At 52.5% G+C, this 20,933-nt stretch overlaps 3 protein-coding genes across 3 annotated transcripts; 2 read left to right on the plus strand and 1 right to left on the minus strand.

Annotated features, from left to right (window-relative positions):
• Positions 1 to 738: 738 nt before the first annotated feature.
• pks27 (Non-reducing polyketide synthase pks27) lies at positions 739 to 7,373 on the minus strand (the record flags this gene model as incomplete). Its single annotated transcript, XM_036632175.1, has 6 exons — positions 739 to 1,417; positions 1,477 to 2,273; positions 2,327 to 2,899; positions 2,957 to 3,166; positions 3,228 to 6,668; positions 6,729 to 7,373. The coding sequence occupies 6 exons, from the start codon at positions 7,371 to 7,373 to the stop codon at positions 739 to 741; spliced, it is 6,345 nt and encodes a 2,114-aa protein (XP_036501902.1).
• Positions 7,374 to 7,879: 506 nt separating this feature from the next.
• On the plus strand, positions 7,880 to 10,571 carry aurJ-0 (O-methyltransferase aurJ; the record flags this gene model as incomplete). Its single annotated transcript, XM_036632176.1, has 2 exons — positions 7,880 to 8,125; positions 8,181 to 10,571. The coding sequence occupies 2 exons, from the start codon at positions 7,880 to 7,882 to the stop codon at positions 10,569 to 10,571; spliced, it is 2,637 nt and encodes an 878-aa protein (XP_036501901.1).
• A 1,765-nt stretch (positions 10,572 to 12,336) lies between these two features.
• aurJ-1 (O-methyltransferase aurJ) lies at positions 12,337 to 13,714 on the plus strand (the record flags this gene model as incomplete). The annotated part of the gene is made up of 2 exons (XM_036632177.1): positions 12,337 to 13,493; positions 13,543 to 13,714. 2 exons carry the CDS (start codon positions 12,337 to 12,339, stop codon positions 13,712 to 13,714), a joined length of 1,329 nt encoding a protein of 442 aa, XP_036501906.1.
• Between the last annotated feature and the right edge of the window lie 7,219 nt (positions 13,715 to 20,933).

The raw sequence follows: 20,933 nt of genomic DNA on the forward strand, positions 1-20,933 counted from the left end.
TGGTGACTTTATTCTGTTGCTCAAATCTCTCCCCGCCATTCCCACTTTGGTGATCAGTTGCCGTACTGGATGTATGACGGAAAAGCCATCCGAGGAAAAGTAAATACCAAGTGTTGTGGGAAGCTTCCGGTGGCACGTGGAGCAAGCAAAGGGGCGAAAGATCCGCAACTCTTAGCCGCCGTTTGAAACTCACAACATGCCAAATCTCCGGTAGACCCCATTTTCCAGCAGACTCCGTTGTCCACCCGACTCGGTTCTTCGAGGATCGCCGATTGTCGGTTGAGCTCGGTGTTGAAGACCGGTGACTGGGTTCCCTAGCATTGTAGCAAGCACATCACCGGCACCTCCCCGAGGGCTTCGCTGTTTCCTTTCAATGCGAAGAGAGGTTAAACACGCCTGTGGTTTACTTATCTCCTAATACTCAAGGACGTAAGTCTCTGTCGTAGGAAAGATGAGAACTGCCGTTACCCCCAACCTCGGGAACTCTGTGTCTCCGGTCATGGGGATCACATTCGGAAACCGAGGTATCTTCAGCATCAGATGTCTAAGTATGCTAGCACATGAAATTTTCTATCTGCTGTAATTGAATCTCTATGATGATAGCTGCAATCTGGATAGTATGAAAAAAGGGAATCAAACTCCAATCCGATCCAATGCCGATGCCCAACGCCAACGCCATGATGTTAGCCAGCGCTATGAAACGACCTAAACACCAACAAATGAAAACATGAAGTTGATTCATGCAGAAGAAGCTTTCCCCAAACCATCCCTCACCAGCTCCACCAGTCTCTCAGCGCCCTCTCCGCGCATCATGCTAAAGTGATGTTCTCCCTCAACAACTCTGCTGGTGATGTTCGCCCCAGGGAATAGCTCAGCCCACTTCCCAGGCCCGAAATCCTTCCTGCGTTCCGTGAGGAACTTCATGTCTTCCACATCCACCTCCCCCTCCTTGGGCGGGGGCATCTTCGGGTAGCGAACACCGTCGAATGCACACTCGCCCGCCCAGATGATGTTTACTTGCAGTCCTCTTGCGCCAGAAGGCGACAAAGGAGGGGCATAGTAGTCATTGAGCAACTGCGTCGAGGCACGGAAGTGCGGCATCAGCCAGTCGGGCGGCGGGGCATCATCTGCGCCCCGGCGCATCTCGTTGGCGAAGATGCCGACCTTTGTGCAATGTTCGTAAAATCTGTCTGGCAGGCAGTCCAAGCCATTGTTGGGTGGCGGTGAATCAATCAAGGTCAAAGAGGCGACCTTTTCACCCGCGGCTATCAACTGCGATGCAATAGCAAAGGCGAGAATTCCGCCGGCCGACCATCCTCCGAGGTGGTAAGGGCCCTTTTCTTGGCGGTTGCGAAGACCGGCAATGTAAGAATCGAGGACTTCTTGGAGGTTGTGATCGTACATGCGAGATGGAGTTCTGCAAGAAAGGTTTGTCAGTACAAGGAAGAATACAGCAGAAATGAAGCAGAGACATACTTGATAAATGGCGAGTTGAATGCCACAAGTCCCGTGGTCGGGGCAATGGCCGGGAGAGTGAGGTACGACGTAGCAGCACCGCAGCCATCAGGGAACAAGAAGAGTGTCTGAGTGGACCTCTTCCGAGAGCCCTGGAGATACATGGACCAAGCCGGGGGAATCGATGGGGCTTTCGGCTTCACGATATCATCCAGTAGGTCTTCGATGGACTCGTCGTCAAGAGACGATACCGGTGTGGGACACGCATCTTCAGTGTCCATGTCCAGAATTGGCGAGGGTCTCTCCACCAGATCCGGCGACTCCAAGTCCACGGAGTCAGAGTCGCTGCAAGTAAGCGTTGTCGACGAAGACACAGGCGATGCCAAATCAGGTCCGCAGATGCGCAGCTTGACATCGCCAACGGTGGTGCACTCGACAAAGAGGGCTCGCTCAGGTAGATCGATGTCTAGCTCATCGCGGATACGGCCGCAGACGACCAGAGACAGGAGCGAGTCGATGCCCAAGTCCGCCAAGGCAACATCTTCTGCAAGATCTCCTTTGTCGATACCGCTCTCTTCTGACAAGATGGTAAGAGCGACTTCCCACATGTTCGCGGACTCGTTCTGGGTATCGGCAGCCGCTTGAGGGACTGCATCAATTGCAGCTGAAGGGGCAACATCGGTGTGCCTCTCGAGCGTCGGTGACAGTGGGGCTTGTTGCGTAGGTGCGCGTTGATTCGCTGATGTGATGCCGCCAGAGACCTTCTTGTTGGCAGAGTTGACGATGTACTGCATGAGTCGCTTGGGAACACCTTGGAGCTAGTTGCTGTTAGTCACTGATGAAATCGGCCGACGACTGCAAGAGGACTTACCGTGACACCTCCAACAAACCCAACCAGATTGTAGCTCTCATCAAAGACAATGACGTCTCCCATCCACAGCTTGCTCTCACCCTCAGTCATCTTGACGTACGAGTAGTAAGTCATGTTCGGGTCAAGCTTGGGAGTGAGGAGCTTCATGGACTCCCATCCGTGATTGACAAAGATCTCCTTCTCCAGATCGACACCCTCGTTGGCGTTCATCACAAAACCGCCAAGCTGTGAGATGGCATCGAGGTACGCTGGGTTGGAAAACCAAGTATCGTTGTCGGGAAGTCCTTTGAAAGAAACCATGCCCGCCGCCTCGAAAGTGTCATTGTTGAGGGTGACTGCAGAGAGACCACGGTACTTGGGATCGAAGTCGGCAAGCTGGGTGATCATCTTGTAGATCATGGCCTTGCTGAAGCGGAAAGTGTTTCCAGCCTCCCCGACCTGTGCATGCAGAGCCTTAGAGCGTGCCAATGCATCTGTCGAAGCCGCCTCAAGCGTGGCGTCCGATCTGACTGCCTCTGAAGGAGAGAAGCGGATCTTGCAATTGGCATGTTGCTCGATGACCTTGTCCTTGCTCTGGATTCCATTGTTAGTATGCTTTTATTGAATCAGTCGACGTTTTTGCAAACTTACATCCACGCTGGAGAAGGTGCAAAACACAGTGTTGCTCTCCTTGTCGAACTTGGCATCAGTGCGGAGGATCTGCTCCTTGTCGACATCGTTCGCAACCAAGGCGCTTTGAATATGCATCTCCTCGATCTCGGTGACCATTTCATCAACGGCCATACCGGCGACTTGCGTAACGTAGTTGCCGATCATAAGAGAGATATCGGCGTAAACAGACTACGGAGAAGAGTTAGGTAAGTCAAATCAGAGGCAAATCAGAGACAGGTAAATGACTTACCGGAGTGCACAGTGGAACACCGTAGACCTTGTGTCCTTGAGCCATAGAATGGACGTCCTTCGAGTTTAGATCAATGTCGACCACGACCTGCCCATCGGCGCTTCCACGCAGAGTATCCTTCACCACTCTGTAGATCGAGGAGTGAGGGAATCTGGCGGGGCCCATGATGGCAGCTGGCTCACCCTTGCGAAGACTCCAATCGTGAACATACTGCACCCAGTACTCCTTCAGCGTCCATCCGTAGGCCGGTAGCTGCAAGACTTCGTGACACTCGGGAAAGTCTTCGTGGAACTTGTCCCATTCGATGTTGACGCCAGCCATGTACATGCCGGCCATGGCTTCCACAAGCAGTTGCCAAGTGTCGATTCCCTTGTGCAGAGAAGCAAACACCTGCATCTGGGGTCCGACGACGTCCTTGACCATGCGGCAGACTACTGGAGCAGGGCCAATCTCGACAGCGATGCTCTTGTCGTTGATGAGATCCTCGCTCTTCGCAATGTTCAAAGCCTCCTGAATGTTGACGGGGTTCCTGCAGTGTCGGACAAAGTAGCCATCGCCGAACTCCGATGACTTGCGGAGAACCTTGCTGAGGGTCGGAGAGATAACGGGAACAATGGGGTCGCGGACCCGAACCTTCGATGAAAGTTTGAAGAACGGAACAAGAATCGGATCGACCTGCGAGGTGTGGAAGGCAAGGGGCGTATCGAGGACATGGCATCGCATGCCCTTCGACTCAAGGAGCACCCTGATCTCCAACATCTGGGCGGTCTTGCCACCGAGCACAACGTTATGCTTTCCATTGCGGCAGCAAACCTCGAAGTCTTTCCTGGCGGATTCTGGCAATGCTCCGAGGACGGTGGCCTCTGGTGCCAGCACTACCAGCATGATGTGGGAGCCTGCTGAGAGGTGTTCCTCCATCAATTTGGCTCTGCTACCGACAAGGTAAATCACGTCGGCTTGGGACAAAACACCAGCCGCGTACATGGCCGCGTACTCTCCCAAACTGTGACCGACAACCGCTTGGGGCTTGACGCCGAATGATTGCCAAAGTCTGCAGAGAGCCATCTGGTAGCAGACATGAGACAGCTGCAGCAAAGTGGGAGATCCACTACCGAAGCTACTTGCCTGCTCAAAGACAGGAAGAATTGACGGCATCCCCATTTGTGTGCATAGATGGTCGTAGCGCTGCACATCGGTTCTGAAAGACGTGAAGCGCGCGTACAGGTCAGCTCCCATACCGGCCTGTGGAGAACCCTGTCCAGTGAAGGTGAACACGACGCCTGCTCCACGGGGCGGCACAGGAACGCTCTTCTTGTCCCCAGTTCTCCAGTCTAGGTACTTTTGCAAAGAAGACCTGAGCTGATCGAGACTGGCGGCAGGGATCGCAACTCTGTGACGGTGATGCATCCTGCGAGATGTGGTGGTGTATGACAGCTTGGGAAGAAGATTTGTATCCCAGAGTGTCGCCGGGCCATCAAGCCACTGAATCATGTTTCGTAGGTTGGAAACCAGAGAGTCTGGAGTCTTTGCAGAAATGGCGACAATGTGGTGCTGTCTTGGGTCCCGGGTCTTGATCTTGCGGGGGACTGGTGCGTCTTCCAGAATCATGGCGGTGTTGCCTCCAGCGGCGGAGAAGTTGTTCAGCAAGACACGACGGGTTCCGTTTTGAGGTCTAGGCCACTCGGTTGCTTCCATCGCAATATGGGTATTGCGCGATGGCAGATCAGGCAGTCTATGGTTGACCTTGGTCTTGATTCCCGCATGGGGCGGAAGCGTAGAATGCCTCATCATCAGGAGCACCTTTGCCAGACTTGTGACACCCGCAGCAGCCTCGCCATGTCCCACGTTTGACTTCACAGCACCAATGTGAAGAGGGTGTGTTGCAGGTCGAACGGATGAGCCCCTCGCTGTGAGAGGAGAGAGCGTTGTCACGACAGACGTGGTTTCGCCCGCATCTCCGGCTTGAGTACCTGTGCCGTGCATCTCGACGTAACTGATGTCGCTGGGACTGATGTTTGTCTCGGCTAGGAGATGATCGAACAGCTCCATCTGAGCCTCTGAGTGAGGTCTTGTGATAGACTCTGCCTCTGCGTTGTGGTTGGTCGCAATGCCCCGAATACAGGCCTGGATCGGGTCCTTGTCTGCCATGGCATCGTCTAGTCTCTTCAGAATGATAGTGACAACGGCCTCACCGCGGCAGTAACCGTCAGCGCTATCGTCAAATGTCTTGCAGTTTCCAGTACGAGATAGGAAATGGCCTCGGTCTAGGCCAGCAGTCATGTCGGGGTTTGTCAGAACATTGGTACCCCCGACAATAGCGGTGTCAACTTCTCCTCGCCACAGCGCGTTGCATGCTAGGTGCAAAGCTGCGAGACTGGAACTGCAAGCGGTATCAATCGTGTAGCTCGGCCCGCGGAACTTGAAGTGATAGTTGATGCGACCTGGAATGAAGGCTCGGTTGCCACCAGGAATGAAGTAGGTGTCAATGTTCTGGGCGCTGTTTGTCTCCATCCAGTCGTTGCTGGTGGATCCAAACCAAACACCCACGCGGTGCTTCTGGGTAGACGGCGTGCGATCAGGCACGATACCTGCCTGCTCAAGAGCCTCGGCCGCTGTCAAAAGAGCCAGGCGTTGAGCGGGATCAACTTGAGAAGCTTCTCGCGGTGACATGTTGAAGAAGGCAATATCGAATTGAGATGCCTGGTGCAACCAGCAGCCGAAGCCGGTTCCTGAAACGTTCTTGTTGCTGGTGTCTCCAACATGAGCTGAGGAGTTCCAACGAGAAGGAGGAACCATCTCGTGGGTGTCAACGCCACGGATGAGAATGTCCCAGAAGGCGTCCATCGTGTCTGCACGGCCTGGAAATCTGCCAGAAGCAGCAAGAATTGCGATGGGAGACTTTGAAACTCCTCCATTTGATCCTAATGATGAGTCCAAGGCAGGATCTTCGGTGGTGTGATGGGATGCTTCTCTTACAGAGAACAAGTCTGTAGGCAACTGGCGGCGGAGGGGAGGCACCAAGCGCTCTGTGCCTTTGAAAGCAATTGACTGTATAACCACTTCCGTGTTAATTTCAGACACAGACTTTGAAGCATTCTTGACGTGCTGGGCAAGGCGCTCGGGGAGCTGATCCAAGGCCATTTGCCGTTGAAGACAGTCTCGCACAGCCTCTTCGAGAACGTGGCGAAGCGTGGAGCCGCTGACAACTTCTTGACAGTCGGCGCTGGTGGAAATGATGGGAATCTGACTGCGAGGAAAATTGCTCTTGGGTAGACCGGACAATACTTGAGCAATATCTCCTTCGCTGTAGAGAAGGGCTGAATGGTAGGGAGCCGCGATAGGGAGGACTGTGCTGGTTGGCGCAACAGCTTTTCCCATTGCTGAAGCCAGGAAGTCGGTAACAATACCCGGGGGTCCAGAAACAGTTGATTGGGTTGGGCCCTATCACGAAGTTAGCCACATTACTAGCGGAAATAGCATATGGGACTGGTGTTTACATACCACGATCGCAGAGATGTAGGGAACGGAAGTGATTGGAAGCATCGTCTCAGCAGCGTACTGCTTCAGAGCATCGGCAAGTGCTTTGGGACTCGAGCCTGCAACAACGTAGGACCAAGCAGCGAATCCGCTAGTAGAGCTCGAGTCTTCATCATCGTTGTTGATTCTACCGGAAACGTCCCAAGCAAGAGCTCCAAGACGAACAGCAATAGCCACAGCGTGCAGAGCAGGCTCCATCAGGCTGGACACGCTGTGAGCACAGCTCACTGCCGCCGCAGCAAGAGCGCCCGTACATACACCGGCAAGGCATGACTGCTCGGGAGTTGGGTATACTTGGCAGCCGCTGCTATGCTGGCGAATGAAGAGACCCAACTGGGCTATACAGGTCAAAGCCTGGGACAGGCAGGGGTTGAGAGCGCCAGCGCGGTAGTGTGACAGTAAGTCTGCGATTTTCGCGAAGCGAGGGCATCGCGATTGTTGTGCTGAAGGCAGTTGTGCGATTTCGCGCTTGAGCACGGCGCAACTGCGTTCGATGAAGTCCGTAACAAGGGGATCATTGTGTGTTTGCCCGAGACTGCGCAACGTTTCTGCGCTGTCATAGGTCTGGTCGCCGAAGACATAGGCGTAAACTTCCTTGTGGACAGCCATCGTGTAATGGTGTATGTCTTGGGTGGCAGTGCACAAGTATGGGCGGGCGTAAAGAGAATGAATATAGAAGACTAAAGATCACCAGAAGACGAGAGGCTGAGAGTTATGGTTTAGATGAAAGATGACTTGCATCCGAACTCAAACGTAGCTGATATAAATCAAACACTTCATTTGTTCGATGACAACTGATGACGAAGTAAATTCTCGTCGTCTGGAGATTTCATGCATCTTTAAGAGATAATTTGGACATCATGAGATGACTCGGCCTTTTCCATCGTGTAGTTGGTGTTACCGAGTCCCCGTAGTTGCGGTTTTCAGGTTCCCGAGGGGGCATTATATTCAATACCCCGAAACACAATGACTTTCGTCTGCCCACTTTTCGCAACCCAGACTCAAGGGACCGTCAACAAAACACATCCGTCTCAATCATTCCCTCTTTCGGGTTCACAATCATCATCCTATCATTCATTCAGCCACTGAAAACATCACTCTTATTCGTTTTGACAATGGATCTGTACCAGAAACTCAAGAGCTCTCTGGATGAGATTGCGTTACACGGCCCGGAGCTGCTGCGTCACCTGGATACAGAGTCGCACAATGGTTCATCCGGCCAAACTACACTGTCCAGCTTGCTAGAAGATACTTCGAGGTCTTCGATTCAGTATCCTCGGAAAAAGCTTATTGAGTCGGCCACTAAGTTGCTCCAACTTGCCACCACCGCGGATGGATACCTTGAGCACTTAGCCAACAGCGTAAGTCTGATATAGGTTCACTCATCATTGCCATTAACATGCTCACAATGCATAGTACCAAGAGTTGACCTGCGTACGCTGGCTCGTAGATCTCAATGTTCTGCATCACCTTCCTGCCACCGGGTCTATCGCCTATACCACCTTGGCAGCCGACGCTGGTGTTCCTGTGAAGCATCTCAAAGGTGTTGCACGCATGGCCGTAGTCAACGGCTTCCTCGAGGAGCCTCTCCCCGGCCACGTAGCTCATAGCCGCGCGTCATCTCTCCTCCTGCGGGATGACAACTTCATGAGCTGGGCACGCTGGATGATGAACTACTCCATGCCGGTGGCGTATCGATTCGCCGACGCCACTCGCCGATGGGGTGATACCGACGCCAAAGACCAGACGGCTTTCAACCTGGCCCTTGACACTCCGGACCCGTTTTTCGACCACATCCGTAAGAACGCGGAGCTGACATCGGTATTTTCCGACTACATGCGCAACGTTACCGCTTCCCGGTCGTGGAGCTTGGCCCACGCGGTTGAGAGCTTTGACTGGGGCTCTCTCCCCGATGGCGCCAAGGTTGTTGACGTGGGGGGATCTCACGGCCAACTTGCCGCGCAAGTCGCGACTAAGTTCCCGCGCCTTAAGTTTATCGTTCAGGACTTGCCGGAAACCGTTGCAGCTGCCCAGAAGGCCTTTGAGGCAGATGAGAAGCTCGATGCCGCGGTCAAGTCGCAGATCCAGTTCATGTCACACGACTTCTTCAAGGCCCAGCCTGTGGTCGATGCAGATGTTTACTTCCTTCGAATGATCATCCATGATTGGCCGGACAGAGATGCCCGCATCATTCTTCAGCAACTCCGCGAAGTGCTGGAGAAGCGTCCCAACGCCCGCGTAGTAATCATGGACACACTGCTCCCTCCGCCAGGCTCAACAACAGTCCTCCATGAGCAGCAGCTGAGAGTACGCGATCTCATGATGATGCAAGTCTTCAACGCCAGAGAGCGCGAACTCGATGACTGGAAAGTTCTGCTCAACGAGGTCGGGATGCAGATCACGCATCTAGAGCAGCCCGAAGATAGCGTGATGGGGTTGTTGACAGTTCAGCTGAAGCCTACCACAAACGGCAACCCTGTCAAAGAGTCAGCGTCCGATCTGCGCAACGGTTGCACACCCAAAAGCCCGATCACACCCACAAGTGCGGATCAACCCGTCCTCATCATCGGGGCAGGTATAAGCGGTCTGTGCCTGGCCCAGGCATTGAGAAAAAGCCAAATCCCCTTCCGGGTTTACGAGCGCGATCCAGCTGTCGACTCGCGACCGCAGGGATACCGCTTGAAGCTCCAGGGTGATGCCGCTGAGGCGCTCTCCGACATTCTGCCCAATGATGTGTACGAGATGTTCCAAACCTCGTGCGCTACTCTGTCTATCGGGGAAACGGACTTGGACCCCTTCACGGGTATGGTCATCAAAAGCCGGTCTGGTGGAGGCTTGAGCGGCAAGATCGGCCTTAACCCGCACTATTGCGTCGACAGATCATCATTCCGAAAGATCCTGATGGCCGATATCGAGCAGCACATCTTCTTCGGAAAAGAGCTTGATTCATACAAGACCGATGCTGAGCGTGGCGTGGTCACAGCTACCTTCAGGGACGGCCATACAGTCAAAGGCCGATTCATCGTGGGCGCTGATGGCTTACACTCGGTGATTCGCCGTAATCACATCCCGAAGTCTCTGCTCAAGGACACCGGGGCTGCATGCATCTATGGAAAGACACCTCTTACACCTGAGGTACTTGCGAAGTTCCCCGAGAAAGGAGTAAGGTGGATGACAGTCGTCTCCGACCACGCACCCATGCTCCAGTCTTGCTTCATCGGGGATTCTCCGGTGACCCTCCTGTTGGAACCTATTCGGTTCAGCAAGGCAAGCCGTTCGCAGCATTCCCTGCCAGAAGATTATCTCTACTGGGCACTCATCGGCCCTGAGCCCCGCTTTCGATTTCCCGATGGCACCTCGGCGTCCAAAGTAGGGGGTCTGACATCAGGACAAGTCCTAAACGATGCTGCCAACCTTAGCTTGGCCATTACGGAAGAGTGGCACCCTTCCGTCCGCTGCGTGTTCGAACTCCAGGACACGCGGCAGGCAACACTCATACGTGTTGTATCTTCGGTCCCAGACGTTCCCGCATGGCAGCCCTCCTCCATGGTGACTGTACTTGGTGATGCAGTTCATCCCATGAGCCCCTGTGGTGGGATTGGGGCCCAGACCGCGATTTGCGACGCTGCTAGTCTTGCCAAGATTCTCACAGCAACTCAGGGATCACCTTCCTCGCAAGCTGTCGGGGCATTTGAGGAAGGCATGCGCAATCGAGCTCATCGCAGCATCAAGCATAGCGAAGTAGGTTCACAGAAGATGTTTGGTCTGCGGTCTTTGGCAGACTGCAAGCCCTGGACGGGGTGCTAGGCAAATGATCGCGATCATGAGGCCTTTGGAATGTTTGGACTACTCCTTAGATCTTAGTTTACTCGTATTGTAACATTGTTTCCACAAACCATAAGTTGCATGTTGAGCCTGTAACACCACATCGACTCCTAATCGGCTCAGCTGGCTGATCTGATTCCATCTGCGAGTGAAGCCAAGTATGGGGCTCTGTGAAATCGCGATCTTTCTCGTTTAGAAGATTTGAAACCGCGTAGATCTCGATGAATTAGTTGAGGACCGTTACCACGGAAGTTATGAGTAATCTCATCGAGATCGCAATCACAAGAAACGATTACCGGGGTTCGACACCGAGAGTTGGAAGAAGTGGCTCCACTTCTCGGGGTGGATTCGCCGATTTTGTCGAGTTGGGATATGGCTGTGCGGTACCGATGCGTAGGTTCACTAGAAGGGGCTTTCTACTCTGCATTAGAGACTCGGGTACATGGACTACTGTCGCAGACTTGAATCAGTGCTTCTATGTCCTGACAATGTTTCACCAGGCTACTTGGGGGTAAGAGACACGTGGGATCTACCGAGCGTCGGGTGGTCTGTCATCTTGTTGGGGATCAATATTGCGGGAAAGTCTTTGGCACCTGGCCAAAGTTTTGAATCGCCGGCTGTAATTGAGTAATCCAGAATCCGGTATGTGGGAGCTTGCCGGAACACCCCGTTGCTATTCTGTCAAGATGCTGTGCCATTCATCCGCAGGAATGGGACCGCATGGGTTCCAATCCTTCACTCACGTCAACAGTGGACTAGATCCCCAAGAAGATAATCATCGTTCATTAAACGCCCGTAAGATAACGCTGATGCGAACAGCCTATCAAATATCGGGAGAAATCAAGATGTTCATGCGCTTGGAGCTAGGGGCAGAAACATGACATTCGGCATTTAATTGGGGTAAATGCATGCTGCTGACTGCCGGGCCCTCTGTGAATACATGCAAAATTAGGATATCGTTGCTCGCCTACGAGAAGCCTTGTGGTTAGTGATCTACGTGCAGAAGGGAGAAGAAGTCTGGAAAGAGTGAAGTCTGGTTAGATTCCGAGGGGATGCCTGCGATAGGTCGGGGACGTGTGGGATGAATATTGCTTCAAAAATAAGCTTTTTAGTGATGGGATAGGCAAATGGTTCGCCAGCCAGTTGGAAAGTCATGAAATCATACGGAACAATTCGCTTAGGGCGTACGGGCGTTCGTACGGATGAACGGCGGAACCCCAGCTAATAACGCGTAGGAGTATTCCCTACGAAGCTATCTCATTGGCTCAAGTCAAGTTCATCGGTCTCGGTTTCCACAACGTAAGCTTTCTTCATACGCTAAGTAAACCTTCTTGGCATCGGGGATTAATGATCCATGTCTGTGTACCTCGTCCGTGGTCCCCGCAAGGTTGCCGAGACAGACCACGAGGGCGGCTTCCCGCTCCTACATCTGTGGGATGCCTTGATTTTCCGGATCACGGTAACCGTTGGATGACAGGAAAGTCAAGATGACAGAAGCCCGGACGAAGAGCCCACGATTATCGCGAACCGTGAACACTTTTTTGTTGAGTGGGAAAGCTGTCTACGTAAAGCTTTCACGGGGAGCTCGCGATCCGTCGATGTAAACCCGTCTTAAAAGAGAAACCAAGTCCACAGTCTCACCTTCTAACATTACGTGCTTAACGTTGTTGGCTGGGACGCATTGACAACCACACCCTTGCAAAAACAACATCAATCATTTTTCCCCATTTCCCAAAATTCTTCAGTCATGCCAAGCGCAGCCCAAAAGGACGAGCTCTTTGAGCTTGTATCGTCGATCCATTCCTCAGCGGCGGACATAACGAAGTTCTGCGAAAAGCGTCGGCTCCCACAACCATCCTCTTCGGCTCCCGCGCCTAACCTTGACCTGACTCTTGAGAACGCGCCCTACTTCAACGCAAAGGCCGCCATTGTTGACTCCGCGGAGCAGCTCATTCGGCTTATCCGGGGTCCAAGGGAGCAGTTGCTGGCATTGAGTTTCGAACACTGTGCCACGGCCTCCTTTCAGGTCATCCTGAAGTACAAGTTCGCCAACCACGTCCCGCTAAAGGGGACAACCACATATGCGGCGATCTCCCAAGCTGTAGGCAAGCCTGAGATTCAGCCGGCGCTTGTTGCGCGTATTCTTGAGCATGCCACATCTTACGGCTTGTTCGATGTTCAACCCGGTGGGCTGGTAGCGCACAACCCCACATCCGCGCTCTTGGTCACCGATCCTGATCTAGAGGCTTGGATGGATCTGAGCGCTACTATCGCGTATCCCGCGGGCGCTTCCATCCCAAAGGCTCTTGAACAGTATGGCTACAGCATGGAGGCTGATGAGGCTCCTTACGGGGTATCCATCGGGCGCAAAATCTCCCAATTTCAGAGGTTCCGCGAGGCCGACGGAACTCAATTGCATGAGATGTTCGCCCGTGCGATGCGCGGAATTGCCGCGGGAGGTGCTTATGATTTCCGCCATGCGGTGAACGGAGGGTATCCCTGGCACACGCTGGATCAGTCCGGGCATCTCATCGTCGACGTCGGCGGCGGTCCAGGCCATGTGTCAATTGCGCTGGCCGAGAAGTACCCCAAGCTTCGATTTGAGGTCCAGGACTTGCCGGAGACTGTAGCCGTTGGCGAAAAGTCCTGCCCAGAGGCTCTCAAGTCGCGCATCATGTACAGGCCCCACGATTTTATGACGCCGCAGCCGCCTCATGATATGGCTGACAACGAGGGCATTGCCTATTTTTGTCGCTTCATCCTCCATGACTGGAGCGACAAGTATGCGCGGAACATCCTGCAAGGCCTTGCATCTGCTCTGCGGCCACAAGACCGGATCATCGTCAACGAGGTTGTCGTTCCAGACCCGGGGACGGAAAGCCGCGAAAGAGAACGCCGGATGCAGTAAGTTCACCGCTTCTACATTCAACGAAGATAGAGCTGACAACTGCAGTGACCGTGATATGTTGATGCTCATGAATCTGAACGGCCGCGAGAGAACTAGAGCAGCATTTGAAGATTTGTGCAGCTCTGTGACGCCCAAGTTGGTAGTGCATAGGATTCATCGTCCAGACCAAGGCGAGCTCTCACTGATCGAGATCGTACGGTCTGATTCCTCCTTGTAAATAGCAGTTCAAGTGGTGCGAAGGATTTCAGAGATACTGTCAATGCACACATCTAGGATAAAGAAAGAACAGCTCAAGATTCATAAGGCACTAAATGAGTTATTCCATAGTAGATTTGTATTTTATATTTTATCAGAAATTGGCCGTTTCTCATTTGACTCCCAAAAGAACATGTCCAAAACTCAAAATCACCTTCAACTCCGAAATCAAAAGGCTGACGTGGAAATCCCACCGCCGACTACTGGGACTAAATGCCCACAAAAGATATCGCCAACCCGCTTCGAGCCAATGCCTAATAGCAACAAAGATGCTGTACAGATCGATTCCCCGCGCCAATATGCCTAATAGCAACCTGGTATCATATATGCCTAAAAGCCGACCCGCTCGATATGCTCATGTCTCGATTCCTATGCTAAATGTCCACTGCTGTTTCAAGTGAGATTCTCAAGCTCGCATCCATGGCTCTGTTTGCCCGTCCCCTAATTATAACTCAAAATACCAAAAACAATCGAAGACCCCCAAGAGATGAAAAGAAATGTTTAACAAATTTGCTTGATGGTGTTTGCCTTCGCAGAAATCCGGTTGAGCTCCTCCGAAAGAGCAAGGTGGTGATGTTCGATAACGCTAGAAGTGCGCCGGCCGGAGGTGGACGGCTCCGAGGAATCATCCGCCATCGATGCCGACGTTGACGGATGTCTATGACGCAATCTCTTCAAGAGAGGGTGGACGTGATCCTTTAGCTGAGTCAAGACGAGGTGCGCACTGACTAGTCTTTGGGCGTCGTTGTCCAAAGAATAGCTGCCCATGAATGAACTGGTTCTCGCGATCCGTCTGAACATCCGGGGTGTGGCTGGATCGTCGTCTTCCTGCGACGCCTCATCGTCGTCGCTACCGAGCACCGCCGCATACCACTCCACAGCTTTGGCGATGGCCAGGTAGATCAAGACCAAAACCTCCTGCCTGGTAGAACAGCGGCAGTCGAGCAAATTGTCGAGCCTCTTCAGGGCCTTTCGGTTTTCCGACAGGACTGTCCCCATCTCTCTCGGAGTGTCTTCGGTGTAGCACCCCAGATTAAATGGAGAAATGGGGTCTTTCGCTGCAGTCAAGCAGCCAGCTGCCAAGACATGAAAATCAGCAACTAGCATCAGAGCCTCGGTGGTGCAGTCGTGGACTTTGCTGGGCCGGAATGCGTCACAGTCGATGGATGAACTTCGTCGACTGTCCACGCTGCCTGAAAGGTCTCTAGTCGGTTGCTGCTGTTCGAGGGACTGAAGGCCGTGATCCTGATTGAAGTTGTTGAAGCTGTATTCTTGGGTGGATGGCGTAGGTAGCAGGCCGTACGATTGATTGAGAGAATCCTCTTGCTCATTTGGAAGTCCGAATTCGGGTGTTCCTGCATTGCTTAGGCGAGTTGCCTGCAGGACCCAGTCGATGTCATCTTGGACGTCGTCCATTTGGGCTGTTCCAGCAGTGGGGTCCGAGGAGTGGTCCATTTGCGTGAGAGTAAATGCATTCTCGATCGTCGACTGTGGAGCGTCTCTCGATGAGATCGGGGTCGTGTTGCCCGCCTCTCGTTGCACGATTGGAGAAGCAACTACACGAGGGCGCTCCCCAGTACGCATCGACATGCCATACTCACAGCACAGCCCCTTCATCGTGCATCGACTGCACTTTGGGCGTTGTTTACCGCACCGGATCTTCTGAGAACTGCACGCTTTACATGACTGCCGTACTTTCCGTTGCTTGCGGCTAAAGGCATGGATTGAGTCTTGGATAGGTGTACGGGTTGCCATTGATGATGCGGACAAGTTGACAGTGAAACCATTGGCAACTTGACAAGCAATGCAGACAGGCGAGTACTTAATCATAGAGACTTGGCAACCTGTCGATCAGGGAACGCGGCTTACTCCGCTACTTCCTGGCAGAGGGGTGACTTCGCGATCGCGATCGATGACGGCAAATGCCTTAATGTGGTATGTGGGATTTCGGCTGATGTTACGTGAGTCAAATATTAAGGCAGACTGAACACTTCCGTCAGAGCAGCGTGCGATTAACTTTGTTTCATTGATTCACTGTTATGTTAAACTCTATAGTGGCCGGTTCTCAGGTCAGTGTCCCCCGTCCCAACATTTCCTCCACTTTCAAACGTCGATGGGCTGTAGGGCAACCCGATGAATAGGTTCTCATCCTATGTTCTCACAACTACGAACAGTTCCGCAAGCTTGTCAATACGGCGCGGCCAATGAGGCTCTTGATTACGATCTTTACTTCAGTCGTGGCTTTCGGGACTCGATACCGAGACTGAGAGGTTGCCATTATCAGACTGGCTGAAGCAGTGACCTAATTTGGTTATTTCTTTGGCGCTTACATCTCCTCTTTCCGGATGAGGCAATCCACCTTTCCGGCATTCCATCCATGAACGTCTCTCGCGTGGAAAGCAGACAGACGAGTTACGGATGAGATAGACAACAAACCTTCTGCTCTGACATGCGATGACCTGCAGTGCTGCAGTGCAGGGGCACGACTCGCGATATCAACTCGCCGGACTACTCCTTTCGAATTCGTTTCTGAAATCACGCAGCGGTTCTCAGGTAAGGCGTGCCGCGCGGGTGGGACGAGCAGGTGGGATACGCCGACAGAACTCCCTAAGTTGGGGTAGCTCTGTGACAAGCTGCTTCCGCAGGTGGGGTACGGCGAGAAGCAGTAGAACTCTAATTACGTGAATGTCGTAAACTCACCGGCCGTGGCATGCGAGAGCGACAATACCATTCGACTGGGAACGAAAGCCTAATAGACTCACTGTGACTGCCGGACCCAGTACGAAGATCCCAGCCACGGCAACGCGGCACTGGGCAGCTGGGCAGCACATCGAGAACTGCTCTCTGCAGGAATGCCATCGGCCGCTGACAGTCATGGGGGCAGGGAGTGCCATTGTCGCTGGTCGAACTCTGACGAGGGTTCTGAATAAGACTCCTTGGTGACATGCGCTGTAGAACGCCGTTGGAAACTCGAATCCGACGCGCTGGTCCTGGTGTCGGGGTCGGCACGGAACCCGTGCATCCCACTTTCCTGTTTCCGGCAGCCGGGCTGTTCCGACTGCCTCGGGTCGGTCTGGCAAACTGGTGTAGATAAAGGAGGCGGCTGGCATCTCAGTCGAGCTGAAGAACGATCACTCACCTTAAGTTCGATCAACAGGACGGATTACAGTTCAGAGCTGTAGTAGTGAAGTCGTACGCAGATCCACTCGGGATAACACCGGTGTGTGCCGTTTTCCCCAACCCCAGCCCTATACGCGGACCAACGCGACGATTCATGCGCTTTTAGCCGCGTATCACGTTGTTAGTCGTCAGAGAGAACGCCGACGGTTTCGAGAATTATGGAGAGAATGTCAACAAAGTTTCCGCCTCGGGGACCAGTTCGTGATGAGTTTCTGGTGTTTTATGGAGATATTATCGGAAATGGCTATATCGGCCTCTGATATGGCAGTTTTGCAGATCTCGATGCTACGGCGCTTGGCGTTCCCACGTTGAAACCAACTGTCAAATTCACTTACTAGACGTCGCTATACCTTATACGGGGTTCTCGTACACTCGGGATTTGGAAATGCTCCGGAGATGTTGGCCTCGTGATATGGTTGATGCAACGGGTGTTATCTTGTCACAGCGGCTTCCGCCCCCAAGTTGCATTTGACGAAAACGAACATATGTCGGTGAAACGATGGAATATTCAAAAAGGTTTTCTGCCTCTGTCTCCATCGTCAGCGAAAGATTGAGCGGGTGCCGTGTCGTGAAGCTGGCAAGATGAATTGATTCAAGAACTATTGCCACGATCTCAGGGTCTAGAAATTTCGGCCGGGACCTGACACATGAAAGTAAAGTTTGGTGTGTCCGCGGGACCGGAGTTGGGACTGGAACACCGGGCCCGACCCAAGCTGGCGGTGCCCGCTTTGTCAGGACATTGGACGGCAGTACGGCGAAATTTTCCACATCTGATACTACCTGCGACTCATTGGAGTTGAATGGGTGCGACGCAGTCTAGACCGACCTATCCGCGAGCTGGATTACTGCGCGGAATATAGGCTGTAACGGCTGCCCTTCGGCACTGGAGGGCAGCAATTTCTAATTCGACCGACGGTTGAATAACTGTTCATCATGTTTTGGCTGCTTGGGGGTTGCGAGGGAGGGTATCACCAAGCAGCGAGATCTGTACGCTCGCTGTGATGTCACCTTTTGGGAGGCAACCTCTAGCGCAGCAACCCTTATTCACAACTGCACTGAGCGAGGGTGTTTCTCAGTGTGCACGCAACAGCCACACCTCAAGTCAGGCAAATTGTTCCTTCCGGGGCAGAATACTTGCTGACATGCAGACGCGAATCGTGAGATGAGGATTGTCCTTCACCTGCATGGTAAAAAACCTTCTCGTACCAATCACCCCCGGGCACTGGTGTAGAGCACTTATTCAGGAATTACTGATGAGTCGTTTGAATCATGAAGCAATACGCTGAGTCGTATTCGGTACAGAATGTGTTCTGCACTGAGTATCATCAGAAAGCTCCAAGTTTCGACAGGTAGAGATAAATCATTTGCCTGTCGAGTTTCCATTCAGGTCGGCGGTTGCGCCCTGACTTCTGGGCCAAAGAGCTGGTCTTCCAAAAGTTCGCCAGGGTCAGCGTTGATCAGCGCACTAGTCCCCTGCCATCGTAGTCACGCTCGCTACAATATGATTCAGAGGCTTGCATTCGGGTAAGACGCAAAAGCCAGGTCATCAATTGGTCAGCCGTGAGATTGCAGTGTTGCAGGTGAACTATTCCCAAGAAATCAGCAAGGCGCAATCAACTGTTTCCAGGAACTTTGCCGATGAATCCTCGGGTTATTTTCCTTAGAAATGTCAAGCCGCGAAGTGTTCGCAGTGGTTCGGCATGTTCCAAGTTCCGTAGCTGCGAGACACGGCAGTATGCGCGGCATTGACTAGTCGCAAGCGACGTCGCTGTTGGTGGATTCACTGGTTGTTGCCGAACTATGTTGGACATGACGCCGGATGCAGTCGGCCCACGGAAGCAATGGCAAGAGCTAGTATCTAATACTGAACCTCTGCTATTGAGGAGCCTGTTGTCTGAGGTCACATTCTCTTATGGCTGTCTATAAAATAGGTCGCAAGTCAGCAAAGCTCGCCCACCACTGGTGCAGGCGTTGTTTCAAATCCGGAGAAGGGGAACGGAGAAACGTCGCAGGAGAACAGCGCGTAAACTCCCTCTCTCTCCGTCGAAGGGGTGCATCACTCCATGGATGGGTGAGCTGAAGGGGCTGACCTGTAGATTTATCGCCATCAAATTCGTTATCGAATTGAGATTTGAAGCAAATTGTTCACAACGAGGTCAATGAAGCGCTCAACAACGCAAACTATGGAGGCTACTCTCGTAGCTGCCATAGAATCATTTTTAACTGGGTAGTGGCCGCAGAAAGAGATGACGGTGTGGGCATGATTAGGACTGATGCGCTTGCCCCAAACTTAGGTCTCCTTCAAATATTGCTATCTGGGTGCCCCTTTCGCCTAGGCTAAGTATTTGACAAAGGCGTTCGACTGCTATATGTATGTGAGATAGCCTCATATACAGGACACCTAGGTGATTCCTTGCTCACCATCAAACAATGAATTATCATTGACTATGTAGTTGTACACGGGTACTTCGACATCCATGGATGTCGGCCGCCATCTGATCGTTGCGCAGGTGGTTTGCCATTATCAGAAGTAACATCGAGGCACATGGTCGATTTTGGAAGCCTCATTACCACCGAAAAAGGATATTCTTTGCCTGTAGCATCAATACTCTGAAATGCCGTATGATGTCTGGCTGTCTGTTTTAAGTGCATTGTAACACTTCGGGTTGTTTGCATTGAAGTACAGAAGGCAAATGTCTTGGAGATGAAGGTATGGTTATCCACCTTGTCTCCCAGTAGTAGCTTGCCCATGAAAAGTAAAATGGCATTCAGGCTTGCTTTCAATCAGTCCCAACCTCTGTAGTCAAATCTTTCCTTGATTTCAAACATCTGCCTTTGATCAGTCAGTCTCGTCGCCATTGCTGTTGTTTCCAAGAAAGCGAATCAACTCCATTTCACTGCCCTCGCTCGGCCGGCTTTCGATGAGTCTCTGAATCCCGTAATCGGTGACCTCGCGGTCATGATTCAGTCATACTTCTGAACGTCCGAAGTCTTCGTTCCAGCGAAGTATTGGAACGTCGCTTGCTAAGAGTACCAGATTGCATATTGATATAAATCTTGATTTGACACCAACCTCCGTGGTCGACCGTTGTCGTAGGTTGGCTTCTGATCTATTCGCCTAGATCATCGACCCACAGCCCCGGCGCCCCTATTTTCCGGCCCCTCATGTGGAACGGGTGCTCCGGACACTTTTCTCGGCCCCACCTCCGACGCCCTCTCCTGGATTGCGGAAACGGAAGCGTCCTTCTTTCTAACTAAGAGCACGCTCAAAGTTCGAGCGGGTATATTGGTACGTCTCCTTTCCTTATTTCCAAAAAAGAGCTCAGTGTCACGAGATGTGCACTTCATTCTTGGCAACTTCGAAAGGGGCGATGTACGAGAGTGCAGTCCATTCGTAGGGGGGAAGACAGAAATGATGCGCTTTTGGCGGCACACCACTGACTATTGTGAGTTATAATCAAGTCTATTTCATTGATACTTGTTACGATCAACTGTTTGATAGATGCCGCCAAGTTTGCGCTTTTCTTGCCCCTTTTCCTTCCATTCAGTGTTCCCCTTTATTCTGGGACCGTGGGCAGTCAATGTAGACCAAACTGTCCCAGAGCCGCAGGCTAACATTCGCAGCTCATTGGTACCCGGAGTTTATGTCACGCTCATTTTCAGCACATCAGGTTCTGTGGCATTATTTGTAGACCTTGTGGCCTTGATGTTGTCTGCCCGGCCATCTCTGGCTCACAACCAATGGTTATCATTAATAGAAGGCTGCATCTTTGATGTCCGGGCATGTCGAGGCGAGAGCAGGAGCTCAGGTCGTACGCAAGACCCCCGATCTTCCGCGACTGACAATGTGTGTCTTCGACGGCTGCGTATCTGCTGATAGATTGAGGATGAGGATTGTTCATGCCGCTCCGTGGGCCCTTCCGACTGACGAGTGAATTGATCCAAAAATGATGATTTGCCCTTTCCTTGGGTTGAACAAGTCGCGCATGCTTTTTCCATCC

The sequence above is a fragment of the Colletotrichum siamense genome, assembly GCF_013390195.1.
Source record: "Colletotrichum siamense strain Cg363 chromosome Unknown KSG_Cg363_contig01, whole genome shotgun sequence".
In the NCBI taxonomy this organism is placed as follows: domain Eukaryota; kingdom Fungi; phylum Ascomycota; class Sordariomycetes; order Glomerellales; family Glomerellaceae; genus Colletotrichum; species Colletotrichum siamense.